This window comes from Aquarana catesbeiana, linkage group LG13 (assembly GCF_042186555.1).
Source record: "Aquarana catesbeiana isolate 2022-GZ linkage group LG13, ASM4218655v1, whole genome shotgun sequence".
NCBI lineage: Eukaryota > Metazoa > Chordata > Amphibia > Anura > Ranidae > Aquarana > Aquarana catesbeiana.
This window is the reverse complement of record NC_133336.1, coordinates 196,084,806-196,103,775: the sequence shown is the minus strand read 5'-3', so window position 1 is coordinate 196,103,775 and position 18,970 is coordinate 196,084,806. Positions and strand designations below refer to the sequence as shown.

At 44.1% G+C, this 18,970-nt stretch overlaps 1 protein-coding gene across 2 annotated transcripts in view; it reads right to left on the bottom strand.

The window, feature by feature from the left end:
• The window catches only part of BCAN (brevican), a 61,788-nt gene that overhangs the window by 27,263 nt on the left and 15,555 nt on the right, over nucleotides 1–18,970 (bottom strand). For both annotated transcript variants that reach the window (XM_073610140.1, XM_073610141.1), the window contains exons 2-3: nucleotides 8,331–8,418; nucleotides 3,256–3,642 (exon numbers count right to left, since the gene is read on the bottom strand). In XM_073610140.1, the coding sequence (XP_073466241.1) occupies nucleotides 3,256–3,642; nucleotides 8,331–8,412 (469 nt within the window). In that variant the 5' untranslated portion in view covers nucleotides 8,413–8,418. The remainder of the gene's footprint in view (nucleotides 1–3,255; nucleotides 3,643–8,330; nucleotides 8,419–18,970) is intronic.

Below are 18,970 nucleotides of genomic sequence, written 5' to 3'. Positions count from 1 at the left end.
AGGCTAATAAGTTGAAAATCGCACCCCAAATTCCAACAAAAAAATATTTTTTTGCCATTTTCATCAATATCTTTAGCCAAAATGGTGAACTTTTGCAGAAATCTAACGGAAATGAAAATCCTCAATTTTACTCATTGAACTACTTAGTTTAAGGAGTGAAAAAAAAATCCACTTTTTTTTAAGTGTATATAACCTTTGTATATATATATATATATATATATATATATATATATATATATATATATATATATACACACGGCACGGCACTAATAATGTTTTCATTACATGTTTGCATTCCTTCGGGTCCTGATTAGAATTAGTCTGCCTATGTTACGCCCCTTGTTACCATAAACGTACAATTGTAATATTAATGTGATACTTATGTAATCATGTGTATAAAAACCTTTAATTAACTTTAATTATATCTATATATATATAATTTACTTTACATCATGATAGTGTTCTTTGCTTTTGTATGGTATAGCAGGGGATTAATACAGTAAGGGAAAGCTAGAACCCTTGTCAACTTTGTATTTCTGTCTTTATGGGGTACTGTACCCCATATACTGTACTGTGTTTTTAGTATAGCACCTTGGTCACAGCACCCTTGCGTGCTTCTTTCCACACCTGCCTCCTGGGCAGGGCCTTTTGACTGGGACTGGAAGAACTTTTATACCATCCAGAGAGCCCGCCATTGTCTTGCACTTTGGCACCCCATAGCACCTATTTTTTTTTAACTTTTTTGCACAGCACATATGAACTTCACTCACTCTTGAATAGTAGGGTATTGGGATCTGCATAACCTGCTGGTGGCACTGTGCTTTCCAGAGTGGAAGGATTTAGTTCCAGTGTCTACCAATGGGTGTCTCCCAGCAGCCAGCAGATCCCAGTAATTAGTTTCCACCTGATGTTGGCTGGTGGAAGGGTATTTAGGTATGTAGTGCCTCTTGCTCCAGTGTTTTGCTCTCCATGCCATTTATTCTGATTCTGACCCAGGTCTTGCTCCTGCCTGCATCCTGTGCCCTAGTACTGCCTCTTATCTGCTTCTCTTGTTCCTGATCCCAGTACTGGCTCCCCATTCCCATCTGTTCCCTGCATCTCCAGTTTACCTGGTTGATTTGTGTTCCCCATTTTGGATATATATTGTATATAGTTCATTTGTTAGTTAGGCTTTCTGTTCCTCTGTTAGGTTGCTAGTTATATTTTTGTCATTAGGATATGGTTCGCTTATATCTACATGTTTTCTGTCTGATGGTGCTTGGGTGGGTTATGTTTCACTGTAAATCTCACTTAGGCTCCATGCACACTAGGAGCTTAAAAAACTACTGTAAAAATGCTAAGCAGTGTTTGCAGCAGTGTTTATGAGTGGTATCGTTTTTGTCAAGGAGAGGGCAGCTTTTTTTTGGGGGGGGGGGTCCCCTTGGGGTCCCCCAGACTTGAGCATGCAGGAAGAGGGAGGGCGACCAAACACCCCCCCCCCAGCGCCTGAGCCATATAGGGGGGGTTTGCTCCCCACCACAAAGCACCTTGTCCCCAACCCTGGCCTGGTGGTTGTGGTGTCTTACCGAAATATGGAAGCCCCCTTTAAAAAGGGGGACACCAGATCCCGGCCCCCTATGTGAATGAGTATGGAGTATATTGTATCTGGTGTTAGTTTTGCTCTTCATGTAGGCAGGTGCCTACATGCTAGTCTGCCACTAGGTGACTCCAAAATAGTGTCTGGTTACAGAATGTAGTGTCATCAAATGTTGGGCCCCTTATAGTTAGAGCCCTCCTGTAGTGATGTAATGGGTGAGATATAAACCAGATATAAGCCAGGTTGGGAGCCCTAGTACAGTTTGGAGCATAGGAGCCAAACACCCCACAGATGTAGCCAACAAGTGAGGGCCCTGGACAGGGCTGGAGTCCGAGGAGAGATAGACCTGCACCAAGAAGAGCCAGCTGTAGACTTTCTGACCCTTATAGAGGTGGGGGCTTGGGTGGGTTGTGAAAAGCATTTTAGGCCTTTTAGGCCAGGCAAAGAGTTCCCTGAGTAAGCCTATACCCCTGGGGATCCGGGGAGAGGTGATTGCAGAGATCCTATCCAGTGAGTACCAACCACTCCCCGAGTGGCCAGCAGCACGTGGTACCCCCCTCGCGCTCGTTGTCTGCCGGTCAGTCTGGCACTTACCCCATCTAGGTGGCAGTCATCAGGCAGCGGCTGCTGTGTCCTCTCCTCCATCATGCCGTGCGTCTCCTCCCCTCCTCCTAGACATCCAATATGGCAGCTTCCGCTGTGCGTCTCCTCCCCTGCTTCTAGACATCCAATAGGATCGCCTGTCCTTTCAGCAAATCGGGTGACAGCCTTAAGACCCGCTTTCTGCATGGCCGGGGGGAGGATCAGTGTTACAAAAGCAAAAATTAATTCGCTATTGTAACACACCTGGGTGGGCTCGGTTCACAGTGCTCTGTGCCCAAAGCCCACCCTATTTTGAAGCCTATTAGAGACTTTGGCTCTGATCAGGTGCTTCAACCCCCCCCCCCGTTGGAATCCATGCGTCCGGTGTCCTGCAAGGGGCCGGACACATGGATGGGGGGCAGCCCCTGGTGAATACTAATGACCCCAGGTGGAGAGAGGCTAAGTAGGGAAGATGGCTTACTTTAATGATTGCACTATGCTTTAACATGTGACTACTGCGGCCCATCCATTAAATGTGATTGATGTAGTGTCACGAAACCCCAGATAGTATGTCAATGTGGTGTGACTGTTGTGCCATTTTCCAAGCACCACCTACTTATGTGTGGGCATTCCTTCCTTGGGATATAAAGGTCAACGATGGGAAATGCCATTTTGGAAATCCCTGGCACAGAGTGGGGCACAATATGGCGGTGGGCATAGCCTCAGCAGGACAGTCACAAGGCAGAGACTTGTGCTTTTGGCACCAATATCCAGGTAATTGCAAAGCCCCTTATACATGCAGAACTTAAAACAAAATAAAAAAAAATGTCTGTCAATATCCCTAATGTGGATTTTTCACACTTGCCAAGTAAAACTGGTTATGGGTCAATATTTCTAAGGGAGGCCAAGTGAGCATTAAAAAGTTGAAATTATTCCTTATTCTATCCAAAACTGTAAAAAAAGTTTTTTGTTTTTTTTTACAAACATTTTAATCCTTCTTCTCCTTACAGTTTTCTTATCACATACAGACCAGTAAAGGTAATGGATAGGCAGGGCTGTCTCCTATGCAGGTTCAATATGACCTCCCAGTGGCTTACCTTTGACCTTCACCTCCAACATCTCATGGTCATCTTCAATGCCATGCTGGACATGGCACTTGTAAATCCCTGAATCGTTGCTTATCAGATCTTTGAGGACCAGCGTGACGTCATATGCTGAAGTCGTGTAGTGCGGGAGAGAGGCCCGTAGTCTGTAAGCCTCATTGATCTTGACCTTGTGGCCCCGAGCCACCAATATTTCAACTTCTTTACCATTGGAAATGAAGGTCCATTTCACCCGAGGTGTGGCCAGCACAGCCCGGCGGCCCACAGTCACCTCTTCCGCTGGTGACTGGTACGTGATGTGGCAAGGGATGGTCAACGTGCCCGACAACACAGCTTTCGTTGAAGAGTTTCCAATCCTCACCCTTAAGCTCTTGTAATCTTCTGGAAAGGGAAAGAACATTAATGAAAAACCAGGCTTAGGCAGGGCACGGTGCCAAACCACATCTGTCCGACCACAGAATATTTTATGTTTTACAGGAAATTAACACTCTTCACTTTTTTCAGTGTTGACATTTAGAAAGGAAATATGGAAACCATCGATCAGGACACTCTTTGAACTAACAGCTATCATTATTGGAGGAGCAGATACTTTACATAAAACCACAGATTAGTGCTTAAAGCCAACATTACCTTGACAAACGCTAAATAGTCAACTCTGCAGTGCTTTCTTAGGGCTCTTGTAGAACCATCTAGGTCAGTCTTTCTCAACCTTTTCAACATGGAGGAAGCCTTGAAATATCTTTCCGGGCTCAGGAAACCCCTGCTAATAATCGCTATATCTAAAGCTAAGGGCACATCAGTGTAATGGTCATTGGGAAGAGTATCACCTACATTAATGGTCAGTGGGAGGAATGCCCCTTTCATTGGTGGTCAGTGGGAGGAATGCCTCTTACATTGGTGGTCAGTGAGAAGAATGCTCCTTACATTGGTGGTCAGTGGGAGGAATGCCCCTTGCATTGGTGGTCATTGGTAGGGATGGGCGGTCTGTTCAGATCGAACATGAGTTTGACTCGAACACTGGCTGTTCGCCTGCTCGCCAAATAGCGAACAATTTGGGGTGTTCGCGGCAAATTCGAAAGCTGTGGAACACCCTTTAAAAGTCTATGGGAGAAATCAAAAGTGCTAATTCTAAAGGTTAATATGCAAGCTATTGTCATAAAAAGTGTTTGGGGACCTGGGTCCTGCCCCAGGGGACATGTATCAATGCAAAAAAAAAGTTTTTAAAAACGGTCGTTTTTCGGGAGCAGTGATTTTAATAATGCTTAAAGTGAAACAATAAAAGTGAAATATTCCTTTAAATTTCATACCTGGGGGGTGTCTATAGTATGTCTGTAAAGTGGCGCATGTTTTCCGTGTTTACAACAGTCCGAGAGAAAAATGACATTTCTAAACGAAAAAAAGTAATTTAAAAGTACTAGTGGTAGCGCCGGCAGCTATAATGAATTGTTGGGTCTCTGCAATACTCTGCAATAAAAGTCATTGAAAAAAAACAGCCTGGGGTTCCCACACAGTGCATTACCAGGCCCTTTAGGTCTGGTATGAATATTAAGGGGAACCCCGAACCAAAATAAAAAAAAAAAAATGCGTGTGAGTCCCCCCAAATTCCATACCAGGCCCTTCAGATCTGGTATGGATATTAAGGGGTACCCCGTGCCAAATTTTTTATTTTTTAAAATGGCGTGGGGGCCCCTCTCAAAATCCATACCAGACCCTTCAGGTCTGGTATGGATTTTAAGGGGAACCCTGCGCCAAAATTGAAAAAAAAATGGCGTGGGGGTCCCCCTAAAAATCCATACCAGACCCTTATCCGAGCATGCAACCTGGCAGGCTGCAGGAAAAGAGGGGGGGATGAGAGAGCGCCCCCCCTCCTGAACCGTACCAGGCCACATGCCCTCAACATGGGGAGGATGTCCCCATGTTGATGGGGACAAGGGCCTCATCCCCACAACCCTTGCCTGGTGGTTGTGGGGGTCTGCGGGCGGGGGGCTTATCGGAATCTGGAGGCCCCCTTTAACAAGGGGACCCCCAGATCCCCGTCCTCCCCCTGTATGAAATGGTAATAGGGTACAAATGTACCCCTACCATTTCACAAAAAAAGTGTCAAAAATGTTAAAAAAGACAAGAGACGGTTTTTGACAATTCCTTTATTAATGTCTTCTTCTTTCCCCGCTTCTTCTTCCATATTCTTCTGGTCTTCATTCGGTTTTCTTCCTCCATCTTGTTCTTCCTCCGCTTCTTCCTCTGCTTCTTCATCCGATCCTCTGCTTCTTCCTTCGGTCTTCTCGTCCGCATCTTCCTCCGGCGTCTTCTTCCCAGCTTCGTCCTCCAGACAATCCGCATCCATGGGAGGTTCCCGCTGTGTGACACTTCTGTTCTTCTGACAGTTCTTATATACCTGAGTGCGGGGCCACCCGGGGACCCTGCCCCTCTCTGACGCACGGGGACTTCACAGGGATTGCCCTATGGCTTTCCCCGTGATGTCAGAGGGGGGCGGAGTAACCCGGTTTCTTGAAGAAACCAGCATTCATTGGCTGGTGAAACGCGTCAGTGTGAACGACCGCAACCGTTAATGTGGTGAGAGTATCTTTAACCCACCTGTTTTACTTATATACGGATGCGCCCAGTATGTTCCTGTATTACCTCCCCTGCTGATATTTCCAGGAGACCTGTCTGCAGTGTCTATAGTCTATGATCTGGAAACATTCGTATCATGTTTCATTACATTGTTTGGCTTTAGTGCAATCCTTTCTGGCTATAAACTGGACATTCTGAGGGTTTTCTTTATTATCTAATTCATGGACTTCCTATCCTTAATTTAATACCCTCAGCTAGACCAGGACAGCAATTCACTCCTACACCCACCCAGTATATTCCACGTTTGCCATTTGACTGAGCATATTGATTAACAGGAGTTACCTACAGATATCTTCAGTCTGACTCTGACGCTAAACGAATATGCCTAAACAACAACATTAATGCTTGAAAGTGGTGATTGGGGTGTGAATGTGACATGCGCAGCTGCGGTTCCCCCAGTTTTTAATTACTTGACAACGTTGTCTCTTTTAAATCAATCTTTGTGTACACGATCAATCTGCCTCTCTTTTTCTTAATATTTTGTTGTGATTATTTCTATTTAATAAAGCTTGTTTGTATCATATTTTGTGGTCTAATTTTGCCCTCTTAAGAGAACCTTTTTCGTTTTTTTTTGTTTCACTTTAAGCATTATTAAAATCACAGCTCCCATAATAACGTCCGTTTTTAAACGTTTTTAAAACTTTTTTTTGCATTGATACATGTCCCCTGGGGCAGGACCCAGGTCCCCAAACACTTTTTATGACAATAACTTGCATATTAACCTTTAAAATGAGCACTTTTGATTTTTTCACGTTCGTGTCCCATAGACTTTAACGGTGTTCGCATGCTCGAACAAATTTTTTGCCTGTTCGCATGTTCTGGTGCAAACCAAACAGGGGGGTGTTTGGCCCATCCCTAGTCATTGGGAAGAATGTCCCTTACATTTGTGGCCAGTGGGAAGAATGTCCCTTACATTGGTGGTCAGTGGGAGGAATGCCTCTTACATTGGTGGTAATTGGGAAGAATGCCTCTTACTTTGCTGGTCAGTGGGAAGAATGCCCCTTACATTGGTGGTCAACCTTTTTAACATGAAGGAACCCTTGAAATATCTTTCCGGTCTCAGGAAACCCCTGCTAATAATCACTAGATCTAAAGCTGAGGGTACATCAGTGTAATGGTGAGTGGGAAGAATGCCTCTTACAATGGTGGTAATTGGGAAGAATGCTCCTTGCATTGGTGGTCAGTGGTAAGAATGCCTCTTACATTATTAGTGAATGGGAAGAATGCTCCTTACACTGGTGGTCACCGGGAACAAAGTTCCTTACATTGGTGGTCAGCGGGAAGAATACTTCTTACATTGGTGGTCTGTTGGAAGAATGCCACTTACACTTGGGTGATTTGTGATCAGTGGGAGGAATGCTCCTTACATTGGTGGTCAGTGGGAGAAATTCTCCTTACATTGGTGATCAGTGAGAAGAATGCTACTTACATTAGTGATCAGTGGGAAGAATTCTCCTTACATTGGTGGTCATTAGGAAGAATACTCCTTACATTGGTGGTCAGTGGGAAGAATGTCTCTTACATTGGTGATCAGTGAGAAGAATGTTCCTTACATTGGTGATCAGTGGGAAGAATGCTCCTTACATTGGTGGTCAGTGGGCAGAATGCTCCTTACATTGATGATCAGTGAGAAGAATGCTCCTTACATTGGTGGTCATTAGGAAGAATGTTCCTTACATTGGTGATCAGTGGGAAGAATGTTCCTTACATTGGTGGTCAGTGGAAAGAATGTCTCTTACATTGGTGGTCAGTGAGAAGAATGCTCCTTACATTGGTGGTCAGTGGGAAGAATGTTCCTTACATTGGTGGTTATTTGGAAGAATCCACTTACAGATAGCTAAAAAGTTCAATGGCGTCAGTGGTTACTTATTTGAGAAGCAGAAATGACTCATTGATCAAGGAACACCTAGCAGCCTCTGGAGGAACCCTTCCATGGAACCCTGTTTGAGAATGAGTTATCTAGGACTTTTGATACATGTCCAAACTGTGCATCCTGTTATGGAACAATTGTGCAAATTACTTATCAGACTAGACTAGATAGACCTACAGGCAATTAGAGCGGCAACCCTCCAAGGATGAGATCACCATTCAGCCAATCAGAGCACAAGCATCCTCACAGGACTAGCATAACCAAAAGCCAAAGAGGGCCTTAGACTGTTCATTAAACTAGATCAATCTTTAGCCAATCAAAGCATCAGTCTAGGCTGCTAAGTCAGATTTGTTTTTCTTTTACAGACACCCGCCATCAAAATATTACAGAACTGATGTAGAAAAAGGTAGAAAGCTCACTATTCTTAAAGACGGGTAGCCACCTGAATTCAGAAAAAAAGCCAACACTTTTTAAGACTCATACATCCTTCATTAGGGCTAAACATGGTAAAAACATTGTAAATAAAAGGAAAACTATCAGTTCTGAAGGGAAGACGACACTTAACTTGACATGCCTTCTACTTCTGGGATTAAAGCGGAGGAGCTCAGTGCCATGGCAAGCAAAAGGAAAAGTAGACTTGACTTCATATTGTCCTGGTGAGGAAAACACAATATAAAACATTGTTATATCACAAAGGACAAAAAACAGTGATGTATATTTTTGGATTTGATACAAAACACATATCAGTTATTATATATTTCAATTATTTGTATTTCTGAATATCCTGTAAGGGAGTAAAGGGTGTAATGGTCATCTTTCTTAATATAGGGGGCCTTAAATGTGAGCCCTGACATCACCAAAGGGCTACATATCATATTCAGGGACTGTAATGTCACATAAAGCTGTCAGAGAAAGGCAGATTTGCAGCAGGAGATAGCCAGTGATTATGGGCGTGCGTCATAGATGGTCAGCGACTGCAAGACATACTACAGGAGATGATCAGAGAGTGCAGACATACTATAGGAGACGATAAAAGATTGTAAGAAATTGTAGACATACTACAGGAGATGGCCAGAGACTGCAAACATAATACAGGGGATGATAAGAGATTGTGGACCTACTACAGGAAATGGTCAGACTACAGACATACTACAGGAGATGGTCAGAGACTGCAGACATACTACAGGAGATGGTCAGAGACTGCAGACATAGTACAAAAGGGCTACATATCATACTACCAAAGGGCTATATATCATATTCAGTGACAGTAATGCCACATAAAGCTGTCAGAGAAAGGCAGATTTGCAGCAGGAGATAGCCAGTGATTATGGGTGTACATCATAGATGTTCAGAGACTGCAAACATACTACAGGAGATGATAAGAGACTGCAGACATGGTACAGGAGATGGTCAGAGACTGCAGACATACTACAGGACATGGTCAGAGACTGCAGACATGCTACAGGAGATGGTCAGATGCTGCAGACATACTACAGGAGATGGTCAGAGACTTCAGACATACGACAGGAGATGATAAGAGATTGTAGACCTACTACAGGAGATGATCAGAGAGTGCAGACATACTACAGGAGACGATAAGAGATTGTAGACATACTACAGGAGATGGCCAGAGACTGCAGACATACTACAGGAGATGGCCAGAGACTGCGGACATACTACAGGAGATGGCCAGAGACTGCGGACATACTACAGGAAATGGTCAGAGACAGCAGACATAATACAGGGGATGATAGGGCCAGCCCTATACGGAATGGGCTCATCAGTCCCGATCGGTAGATGCATGGGTCTCCGGCTGTCAGGCAACTACCTTAGCTGATGCTGTCCAACTGATCCTACTGGAACAGTTTTAAAACCAATCCCCTAGTGAAGTTCGCCAGTGGGTCCAAGACCAAAAGCCCTTGATGGTAGACAAAGCAGCGGAACTAGCTGACCAGTATATGGATACCCGGAGAGCCCACTAACCGGAGCCTTGTGGCATCTCCAGACCACCGCCAGTACCTGCCCATATCCAGCCATCCACCCAGCAGTCAGTTGCCCTCCCTGCAATGGCCCGACCGGCTATACCCATCAAGAAGACTGCACCTCGCTGTTATGGGTGTAATCAAATGGGACATCAACAAGCTAACTGTCTTTGAAATGTCAACGTCACTTCATGGAACCGTGCTGCCCCTGGCCCAACCCGAGCGGCTGCTCATTACCTGGAAGCCGGCCCACCATCTACCTCAACTGGCCTGGGTGAAAAGGAATTTGGGCTACTCCATGAGGTGAACCCGATACAAGCTGCTGCCAATGACAATCGCAGGCATCACCGACAGGCTGTATGGGTGAATGGGCGACCCGCCCAAGGACTCAGGGACAGCAGAGCACTGTAACCCTCCTGGGTTGCACCGACTGGGAAAACCAGGAGGTCCATAGCTGTGCGAGTGGCTGGAGGCAAAGTTTTACACATCCCTACTGCCCAAGTGCATATGGACTGGGGCTCGGGATACAGAGACGTGGAAGTTGGAGTTATGAGAGATATACCTGCAGATGTTCTACTTGGAAATGATTTGGGACATCTTTCTTCATCTTTCCATGTGGATTTATCCCCAGAAGCCTTCCCTGTGACCACCCGGCAGCAAGCAAGGCGAGCGGAGGAGGCACTCGATGATGGGACCCAGGTGAGGCCTAACTTCCCTAACCCTGACCAGACTGTACCACCCCGACTGACTTTACCCGGGAACTACTATCTGACTCGACGATAGCTAGTTACCGGGAGAGGGCAGGGATGGACCCCGGGGGATTAGAAAGGGAACGGATAGAGTGGGATCAGGAATTACTTTATCGGGTGACCGAAGGGAAGGGATCTCATCCAGTACCCAAGCGACAGCTGGTCATGCTGCAGAAATATCGGCGTGACCTGCTTAGCATCGGACATGACATTCCCCTAGATGGTCACTTTGGAGTGACCAAAACTGTTCACCGTTTGACTCAGCTATTCTTCTGGCCAGGGATAACTGGGGATATTAGACAGTATTGCCGTACCTGTGATACTTGGGAAAGAAGGGCGACCAATCTAAAGCTCCTTTGTACCCCCTACCGATCATAGCTGAGCCCTTTAGCCGGATAGCCGTAGATCTGGTAGGACCATTACCCCGACCCAGTCCCTCTGGGAAGAGATATATCTTGACGTTGGTGGATTATGCTACTCATTACCCGGAGGCAGTTCCTCTGATAAACATCCATGCAGAGACAGTAATGGAAGCCCTGCTCCAAATCTTTGCCAGGGTGGGTTTCCCTCAGGAGATTATTTCAGACCAAGGGACTCAGTTTACTGCAGACCTAACCCAGCAGTTGTAGAAGCTCTGTTGAACCAAGCCTATACACAGCTCTCCCTACCACCCCCAGACTAATGGACTATGTGAGCGGTTCAATGGAACGCTAAAGCAATTGCTGCGGACGTTCGAAACTCCCATCATCCCTAGATTTTCCATTCCCCATGTCTTCATTAGTTAACGATAGTTGATTCCAAAGTACTTTACCAAAACTCCCAGTTTCCAAGAGAATTTCTGAGCAATGAAAACTCCCAGTTCCGTTCTTTCCTAGATGTTTAATTCCCAGTGTCTTCATATTAGTCAACGTTGACTATGTTAGTCAACGTTAGTTGACTCTACAGTGTTTTACCAAAAACTCCAAGTTTCCACCAGATTTTCTGGGCATTGAAGATTCCTGGTTCCATACCCCGTGTCTTCACTATAGTCAGCAAAAGTTGACCCTAAAGCATTTTACCAATATCTCCCAGTTTCCACCAGAAATGAAAACTCCCAGCTCCCATTGTCCCTAGATGTTCCATTCCCAGAGTCTTCATTTTACTCTATGTCTGCTACTGTCATTGAACCAACTTCTAGTTTATTGAATCTAAAGAAAAGTTGGTTGTTTCTCTAGATCTCCATTTTTAAAGTCTCTTGATAGATTTTGAAGACTGGGCCTGCTAGCCCTTTAAGAAGCAATGGATGCAGTACTTTGTCCCCTTGTTGTCTCAGATCTTTTGAAAACAAATTTCTTTCCTCCCTGTTCCCATAGCCCTGCCCCACTTAATGAATAGGCTCAGGGTGAGGAGGGTTGGCTGCCCTACAATAGAGAGCCGGTTCCCAATACAGGCCAAATCTGTGGAGGGATAATAGAGGGGACTAGTGGTCTCTTAGTATTCTGGGCATGCCGGTAACTATGCAAGCCTCTACAGGAGCCATTATGTCTCCCGGCAGCCCCCCAATGCCTATGATCACAAAGACGCTTTCTCCAACGGATGAAAGGAGACGCAGACTTGGACCTTGTTGTTTCGTTATGCCCCCTCCTTGGCTGAGCAGTAAAACTTTATAGGCATGGTTAGTCCTTTGATAGCGTTGTGTGTCTTCAGAAACACTGGTATCTAATACCTTCCTGTGTATCTTAGTATGCTGTAATTCCAAGAGAAGTCCGGGAATAAAATAAAGAACATATTAAAACATCAGTTCATGAACTAAAACAATTCAAGGCTTCTTTTTAAATGTGATACTTCGAACATATATGAAACCATGGAGAAGACACGTACAATGACTACCCCACTTACTCTCCCCTACTTTATAAGGAACTATGGTCCAAACCTTTATTAAATAGACAGATCAGCTTTATGTACAGTACATAATGTTATCAATCTAAATTCATGTTTTAAAAATCTTGCTTCTATCTATAGTTTATAATTATATATATGTACATATGGGCAGCCATATTTGTTTATTACATAGGCAGGTTCTGCTTCCTGCTTAGTAGTGCTTAGTAGTCAACTATCTGGTAAAATGATAGGTTCTTTTGCTCTTTTCCTCCTCCAAAGGTGGGTGGGCCCTAAATGCTGGTGTATTCTTTTATGGGCCAGAGGAAGGGGTGGGGCCTTGACACCCTGAGCTCACGGGAAGTGGGTTGAATGATACTGGGCATCATTCAACCTGGAAGTAGACTGGTGCGGGATCTGTGAGCAGGCAAGTTGGCAGAGGAAAGCTCCAGAGGGGAGGTAGCAGTTGCTCTTTCTATTTTGAACTTTTGCCAGGGACTCAGTATTTCATCCTTTTGCCCAAGCTGGACTTAGGCTTTAATGCTAGTTGTTCTATCCCACCTATATGTATTTTTTTCTGTTATGACATTGAACTGTATCTGGTTATTATTGTTCTGATGAATTCTGACATCTTTTGGTGGTTTATTTATGTGATTTGGTATCTCCCTCTGTTCTCCCCTCCTGTTTAGTACTAACTAGTTTACTTCTAGTTAGACCTTCCCTGTTTCTTTCATGTTCTCTCAGTCAGTGTTAGTTCTCAAAGATGGGGCTTAGGAAAGTAATATCAGTTTCTAACTTCAGCTTGTTCAGTTAAACTTTGACAAAAAAAAAAAATCTGGAAGCTGATTGGTTTCTATGCAGAGCAGCACCAGTTTTTGCACTCTCCAGCTTTGGTAAATCAACCCCTATTGTCTTCTTACACCTCAAAAGACTAAAAGAACATACATTCTCTGTACTGCACTTGCCTAAAGTAAAATTGCATCGGATTCAGCTTCTTGGTCGTATGAAGAGTTACGCTGCCTGTGGATGCTGCCAAGCCAGCAAATTACCATACTGTCTGGACAGCCTGAGTCTATGGAGGGATGTTGATGCCTAAAGCAGCATTTAGAAGCAGAACAATAGTAATAATGTGATCTGGTAAAGCTAAGGTGCCCTTTTGATTAATATGAGTTTTAATGACAGGTCCACTTTTAAAACAGGCATGCTTTTAAGAGAGGAGCTTTTTTCAGCAGCAACGTGGCAGAGAATTAAATAATTGTAACATCTAGCTAGACTAAAAAAGTATTTTCTTTCCATCAGTATTAAGCGGTTTCCTTTTCTTGCTAGCGCCAGGAGCTCTGGAATGACGCAGCTTTACCGAGGAACTGTTTTATCCAAGATAACCGCCGACGGGAACTTTCTATAGCTACCAACGCCTAATCTGTCCTCCGCCACATGCTAATCCTGCAAATTTTATTGAGGTTAAAATTAACTTGTCTAAAGCCCCGCTAATTTTTCCCATGTGCATGCTGGGAGGCAAAAAATTCTGCCAGAACAGATTTAATTGATTGTGACAGCATGCAAAAGTGCCGGAGGATAAGTGGTTTAGTCACCCCATGATCCTCTGCCATAACAGTCAAGTGGTGACTACTTTGTAATCCATGCCAGGGAGCTTTGAGGACCCTTGAGGTGGAAAGCTGCTCTTGACCAACAGCACTGGTTTCAGGAATACGGTGGAGGGCTACTCTTGACCAACAGCACCGGTTTCAGGAATCCAGTGGAAGGCTACTCTTGACCAACAGCACCAGTTTCAGGAATCTGGTGGAGGGCTACTCTTGACCAACAGCACCGGATTCCGGAGGAAGGCTACTCTTGACCAACAGCACCAGTTTCATGAATACAGTGGCAGGCTACTCCTGACCTACAGCACTTCTTTCAGCACTAGGGTGGTGAGCTACTCTTGACCAACAGCACTGTTTTTAGAGGTCCGGTGGAGGGTTACTCTTTACCAAAAGCACAGTGTTCAGGAATCTGGTGGAGGGCTACCCTTGACCAAAAGCACCTGTTTCCGGAGTCCTTTGGAGGGCTACTCCGGTGGTGCTAGCCCTCCACCGGATCAGGAATCCAGTGAAAGGCTAGCACCAGTTACAAGAATCCGGTAGGGGGCTACACTTGACCAACACTTGTTCACAGAGGAGATTAAGGGGGGATATGATCAACATGTATAAATATATAAGGTGTCCATATAGCGAACTTGGTGTGAGTTATTCACTTTACGGTCAACAACACTGAGGACAAGACGTCTAGAGGAAAAGAGATTTCAGCTCCAAGTACGAAAAGGTTTCTTCACAGTAAGAGCTGTGAAAATGTGGAATAGACTCCCTCCAGAGGTGGTTCTGGCCAACTCAGTTGATATGCTTTAAGAAAGGCCTAGATTCTTTCCTAAATTTACATAATATAACTGGGTACTAACATTTATAGGTAAAGTTGATCTAGGGAAAATCCAATTGCCTCTCTGGGATCAGGAAGGGATTTTTTCCCCTGCTGTAGCAAATTGGATTCTGCTTTTCTAGGGTTTTTTTCACCTTCCTCTGGATCAACTGTGGGTTCAGGATTGGGTATATGGGGGATGTATGATATATATATATTTTTTATAGTTGAACTAGATTAAAAAAAGACTTGTGTCGGTTTAAGGAATCCAGTAAAGGAGCAATGGAGCACCAACAGTCCTGCATTGCAAGCAAGAGTGCTGAGGGCTTGTCTACAACCTTGAGAGTCAGAGAGAAGAAGTGCGTGTCAGCTGCCAGTGGAGCAATGGATAAAGTAAGATAAAGTGGAGGGGCACTCTTGACCAACAGAACTGGTTTGGAGAATCCGGTAAGGGAGCAATGGAGCACAAACGATCCTGCATTGCAAGTGAGGGCACCGAGGGCCTGCCCACAACCTGGAGAGTCGGAGGGAAGAAATGAATGCCAACTGCCAGGGGAGCCAGAGATAAGGTAAGTAAAACTGCTTTTAAATAGTACCCTAAGCAAAAACAAGCAATGAAGCTGACAAAGTCATGGTGAAAGAGAAAAGGGCCTTCACCAAACTGTTGCTACAAGGTTGGCAGATCACAGTTGTTTAAAATTCAGCGGCTTGTTTTGAGAGAGCAATAGAAAATCTGACAAGGTGAAAATCCTTTCACAATCCACCCATCACCTAAAAGTAAAAAAAGTTTTGGCTTTAGATACATTTCATATCACACTATAAAAATGAGGAACTCCTGGTCATAGCATAAAACAACTCAACATCCTATTGCCGATCGGATCTGCTATCCTTTGTAAAGTCAACTCTTTTTTTCAGCAGTGAAATAGTGAAAGAGAAGGAAAGTACAATGTATTTTGTGGTCCTGCCCATTTCAGCTCCCGAGAAATATGTTGTAGCAAGAATGAGATCATGAATGGACACGGCGGTGCAATGGCTGCCAGCCAATAAGCCGTCATGGCTGTCTTGTGGGTAACTTCTTGGCAGATGCTGCTGATGGATCACTACCAAAATTTTGTCTCCAACAGACGCTATCGGTTAAATCTGAGACAACGAAGTGACATTGGGAACAGCTATAGATAATTCTGAATGAATGACAGCAGTGTGTGGGAGGGCCCTTCTGTTTTCTAAAGAGCACCTGTACCTCAGTAGTAAACATAAAGCTTGGAAGCAAGAGAGAAGTGGATGTGCTATGTCTATTAGTGATAAGGGTTTTCCTCCAAACTAATTTCTTTATTAACCATGAAAATAATAGCAGTATGGCAGAACAAAATTGCAAGGTTTCGCTTTGGTGAAAAATAGGACATTCCGGCAAAATTTTGCAATTAGATGAAAATCAATAAAGTTAATGGCGAAATGAACATACAAATGAAGAAGTGATGACAAAAAAAGATCAGGTGGTCTATCAAGGCTGCACCCTTTTTACATTGGGTTTTCTTATTTTTTTTTACCTTTTTGAATATAGATCCTTTGTTGCCTGACTCGCTACCTCTGCTGGAATTCAATTACATGTATCAACTACTCTTTTGGTAAAAATAAACATTTCTAAGGTTAATTACTAGTTTGAGGTCTCCATGTTCTTCATCTTAGCTACATATTGAAAATACTGCCAATGTTTCAACCATCCTGAACCTGTCCCAAAATGCTGCTCCCTACCTGTAGCTCTAATGCTAAACCTAACCCTAGTGTTAGCCCCAATCCTACAATAACATGACACTCTCAGATCCCACCTATGGAGATCACCTCTGGAGATACCTTTGGAGACCTATGGAGACCACCTCTGCAGATGCCTCTGGAGACCTATGAGACCACCTCTGGAGATACCTTTGAAGACCTATGGAGACCACCTCTGGAGATATCTCTGAGACCACCTCTGCGGATGCCTCTGGAGATTTCTGAGACCTCCTCTGGAGATACCTTTGGAGACCACCTCTGGAGATGCCTCTGGAGATCTCTAAGGAGTTCTCTGAGACCATCTCTGACACCACCTCTGGAGATACCTTTGGAGACCTCTGGAGATGCCTCTGAGACCACCTCTGGAGACACTTTTGGAGACCTCTGGAGATATATCTGTACATACATCTGAAGACCAGAATGTGACTTATTACACACTCAGCCTTACCCTGTAAATAGATTTTCCTGTTCTGGGGCAACAATTTAAGCACTAGTAGAGTGATCGTCACTGGCGCACGCTAACTACATAGTTACCCTTTACACACACACACAGTACCTACCACCATGCGTTTCAACAGAAACACACACCATTACAATACGGTGCTCTCAATTTTGACAAACTTTTTTTTACATTTATAATTAGAGCATTCAGAGATATAGCTTAACTAAGTTTAAATATCATTTTCTTAAAAGAAAAGAAAAACAGTGCAAGAAAATATTTACAGAAAAAAAATTACACAACACAGAGTAGTCCAATCTGATTTAAGCCTCATACACATGATGGGAATATCATACGAATGAGTGTTCTTCTTTCTTTTTTTATTTGCTTGCTTGTCTCATATCGAAAACAAATAGGTTACTGGAGTTACGAAAATTCCCATAAGACATGTATTGTCTTCTTTCGTTTCTGAGCATGCGCGGTCTTGGTCACTCGATTTTTTACGGACGAATACTGAGCTGAATAAACAAAAATAGTTTGTTCCGTTATTGTAGGAGAAAAATTTTCCCTTTGGGTAATTTTTCATGGTCTGTCGTGGTCGTCTCTCGAAAAGCTGTGTAATATCAGATTATCGGATGATCGTTCAGAAAGCGCTATTTTTCTGCCTCTTTTTCTCATTGTGTGCGCTAGGCATTAGCCTTTCTTCATCATTTTAATAGTGAACAAAAAGCGGTAATCACCCTCAATCTGCTCAGATTGGTTTCACAAAGCAGGAAAATCTCTGCACAAGGTGGGATTTGAAGGCTCATTTACACAGGTGGCCGTCCAGGAGTCAGGGGTGTCTAAAGCACAAGGCGCAGGAGTCATATGTTTATAGTGCACAGATTACAGGGATCAAGAGTGTGTAATGCAAGAGACAAGGATGTGAAAGGCAGGGGTCAGGGGTATGTAATTCACAGAATGCAAGGGTCAGGGGTATATAACAGAGTGCATGGGTCAGGAGTATGTAATACACAGAGTGCAGGGGTCAGGAGTATGTAATACACAGAGTGCAGGGGTCAGGAGTATGTAATACACAGAATGCATGGGTCAGGAGTATGTAATACACAGAGTGCAGGGGTCAGGAGTATGTAATACACAGAGTGCAGGGGTCAGGAGTATGTAATACACAGAATGCATGGGTCAGGCGTATGTAATACACAGAGTGTAGGGGTCAGGAGTATGTAATACACAGAATGCAAGGGTCAGGAGTATATAATATACAGAGTGCATTGGTCAGGAGTATGTAATACACAGAGTGCAAGGGTCAGGAGTATGTAATACAAAGAGTGCAAGGGTCAGGAGTATATAATATACAGAGTGCATTGGTCAGGAGTATGTAATACAAAGAGTGCAGGGGTCAGGAGTATGTAATACACAGAGTGCAGGGGTCAGGAGTATGTAATACACAGAGTGCATGGGTCAGGAGTATATAATACACAGAGTGCAGGGGTCAGGAGTATGTAATACACAGAGTGCATGGGTCAGGAGTATATAATACACAGAGTGCAGGGGTCAGGAGTATATAATACACAGAGTGCAGGGGTCAGGAGTATGTAATACACAGAGTGCATGGGTCAGGAGTATATAATACACAGAGTGCAGGGGTCAGGAGTAAGTAATACACAGAATGCAGGGGTCAGGAGTATGTAATACACAGAATGCAGGGGTCAGGAGTATGTAATACAAAGAGTGCAAGGGTCAGGAGTATATAATATACAGAGTGCATTGGTCAGGAGTATGTAATATACAGAGTGATTACCATGACATTGATGGGAAAACCAAAATTTTACGCTTATCACCAAAGCAGGTGGTCAGAAACTCCCAGGTGGAGAGGAACACAGCTGGGAATGATGGCAGAGAGGTCTGACTTGGTTTATGCTTATAAACAAAGACATGTGATTACCATAATAGAGATGGAAAAGCAAACATTGTACGCTTGTCACCAGAGCAGGTGATC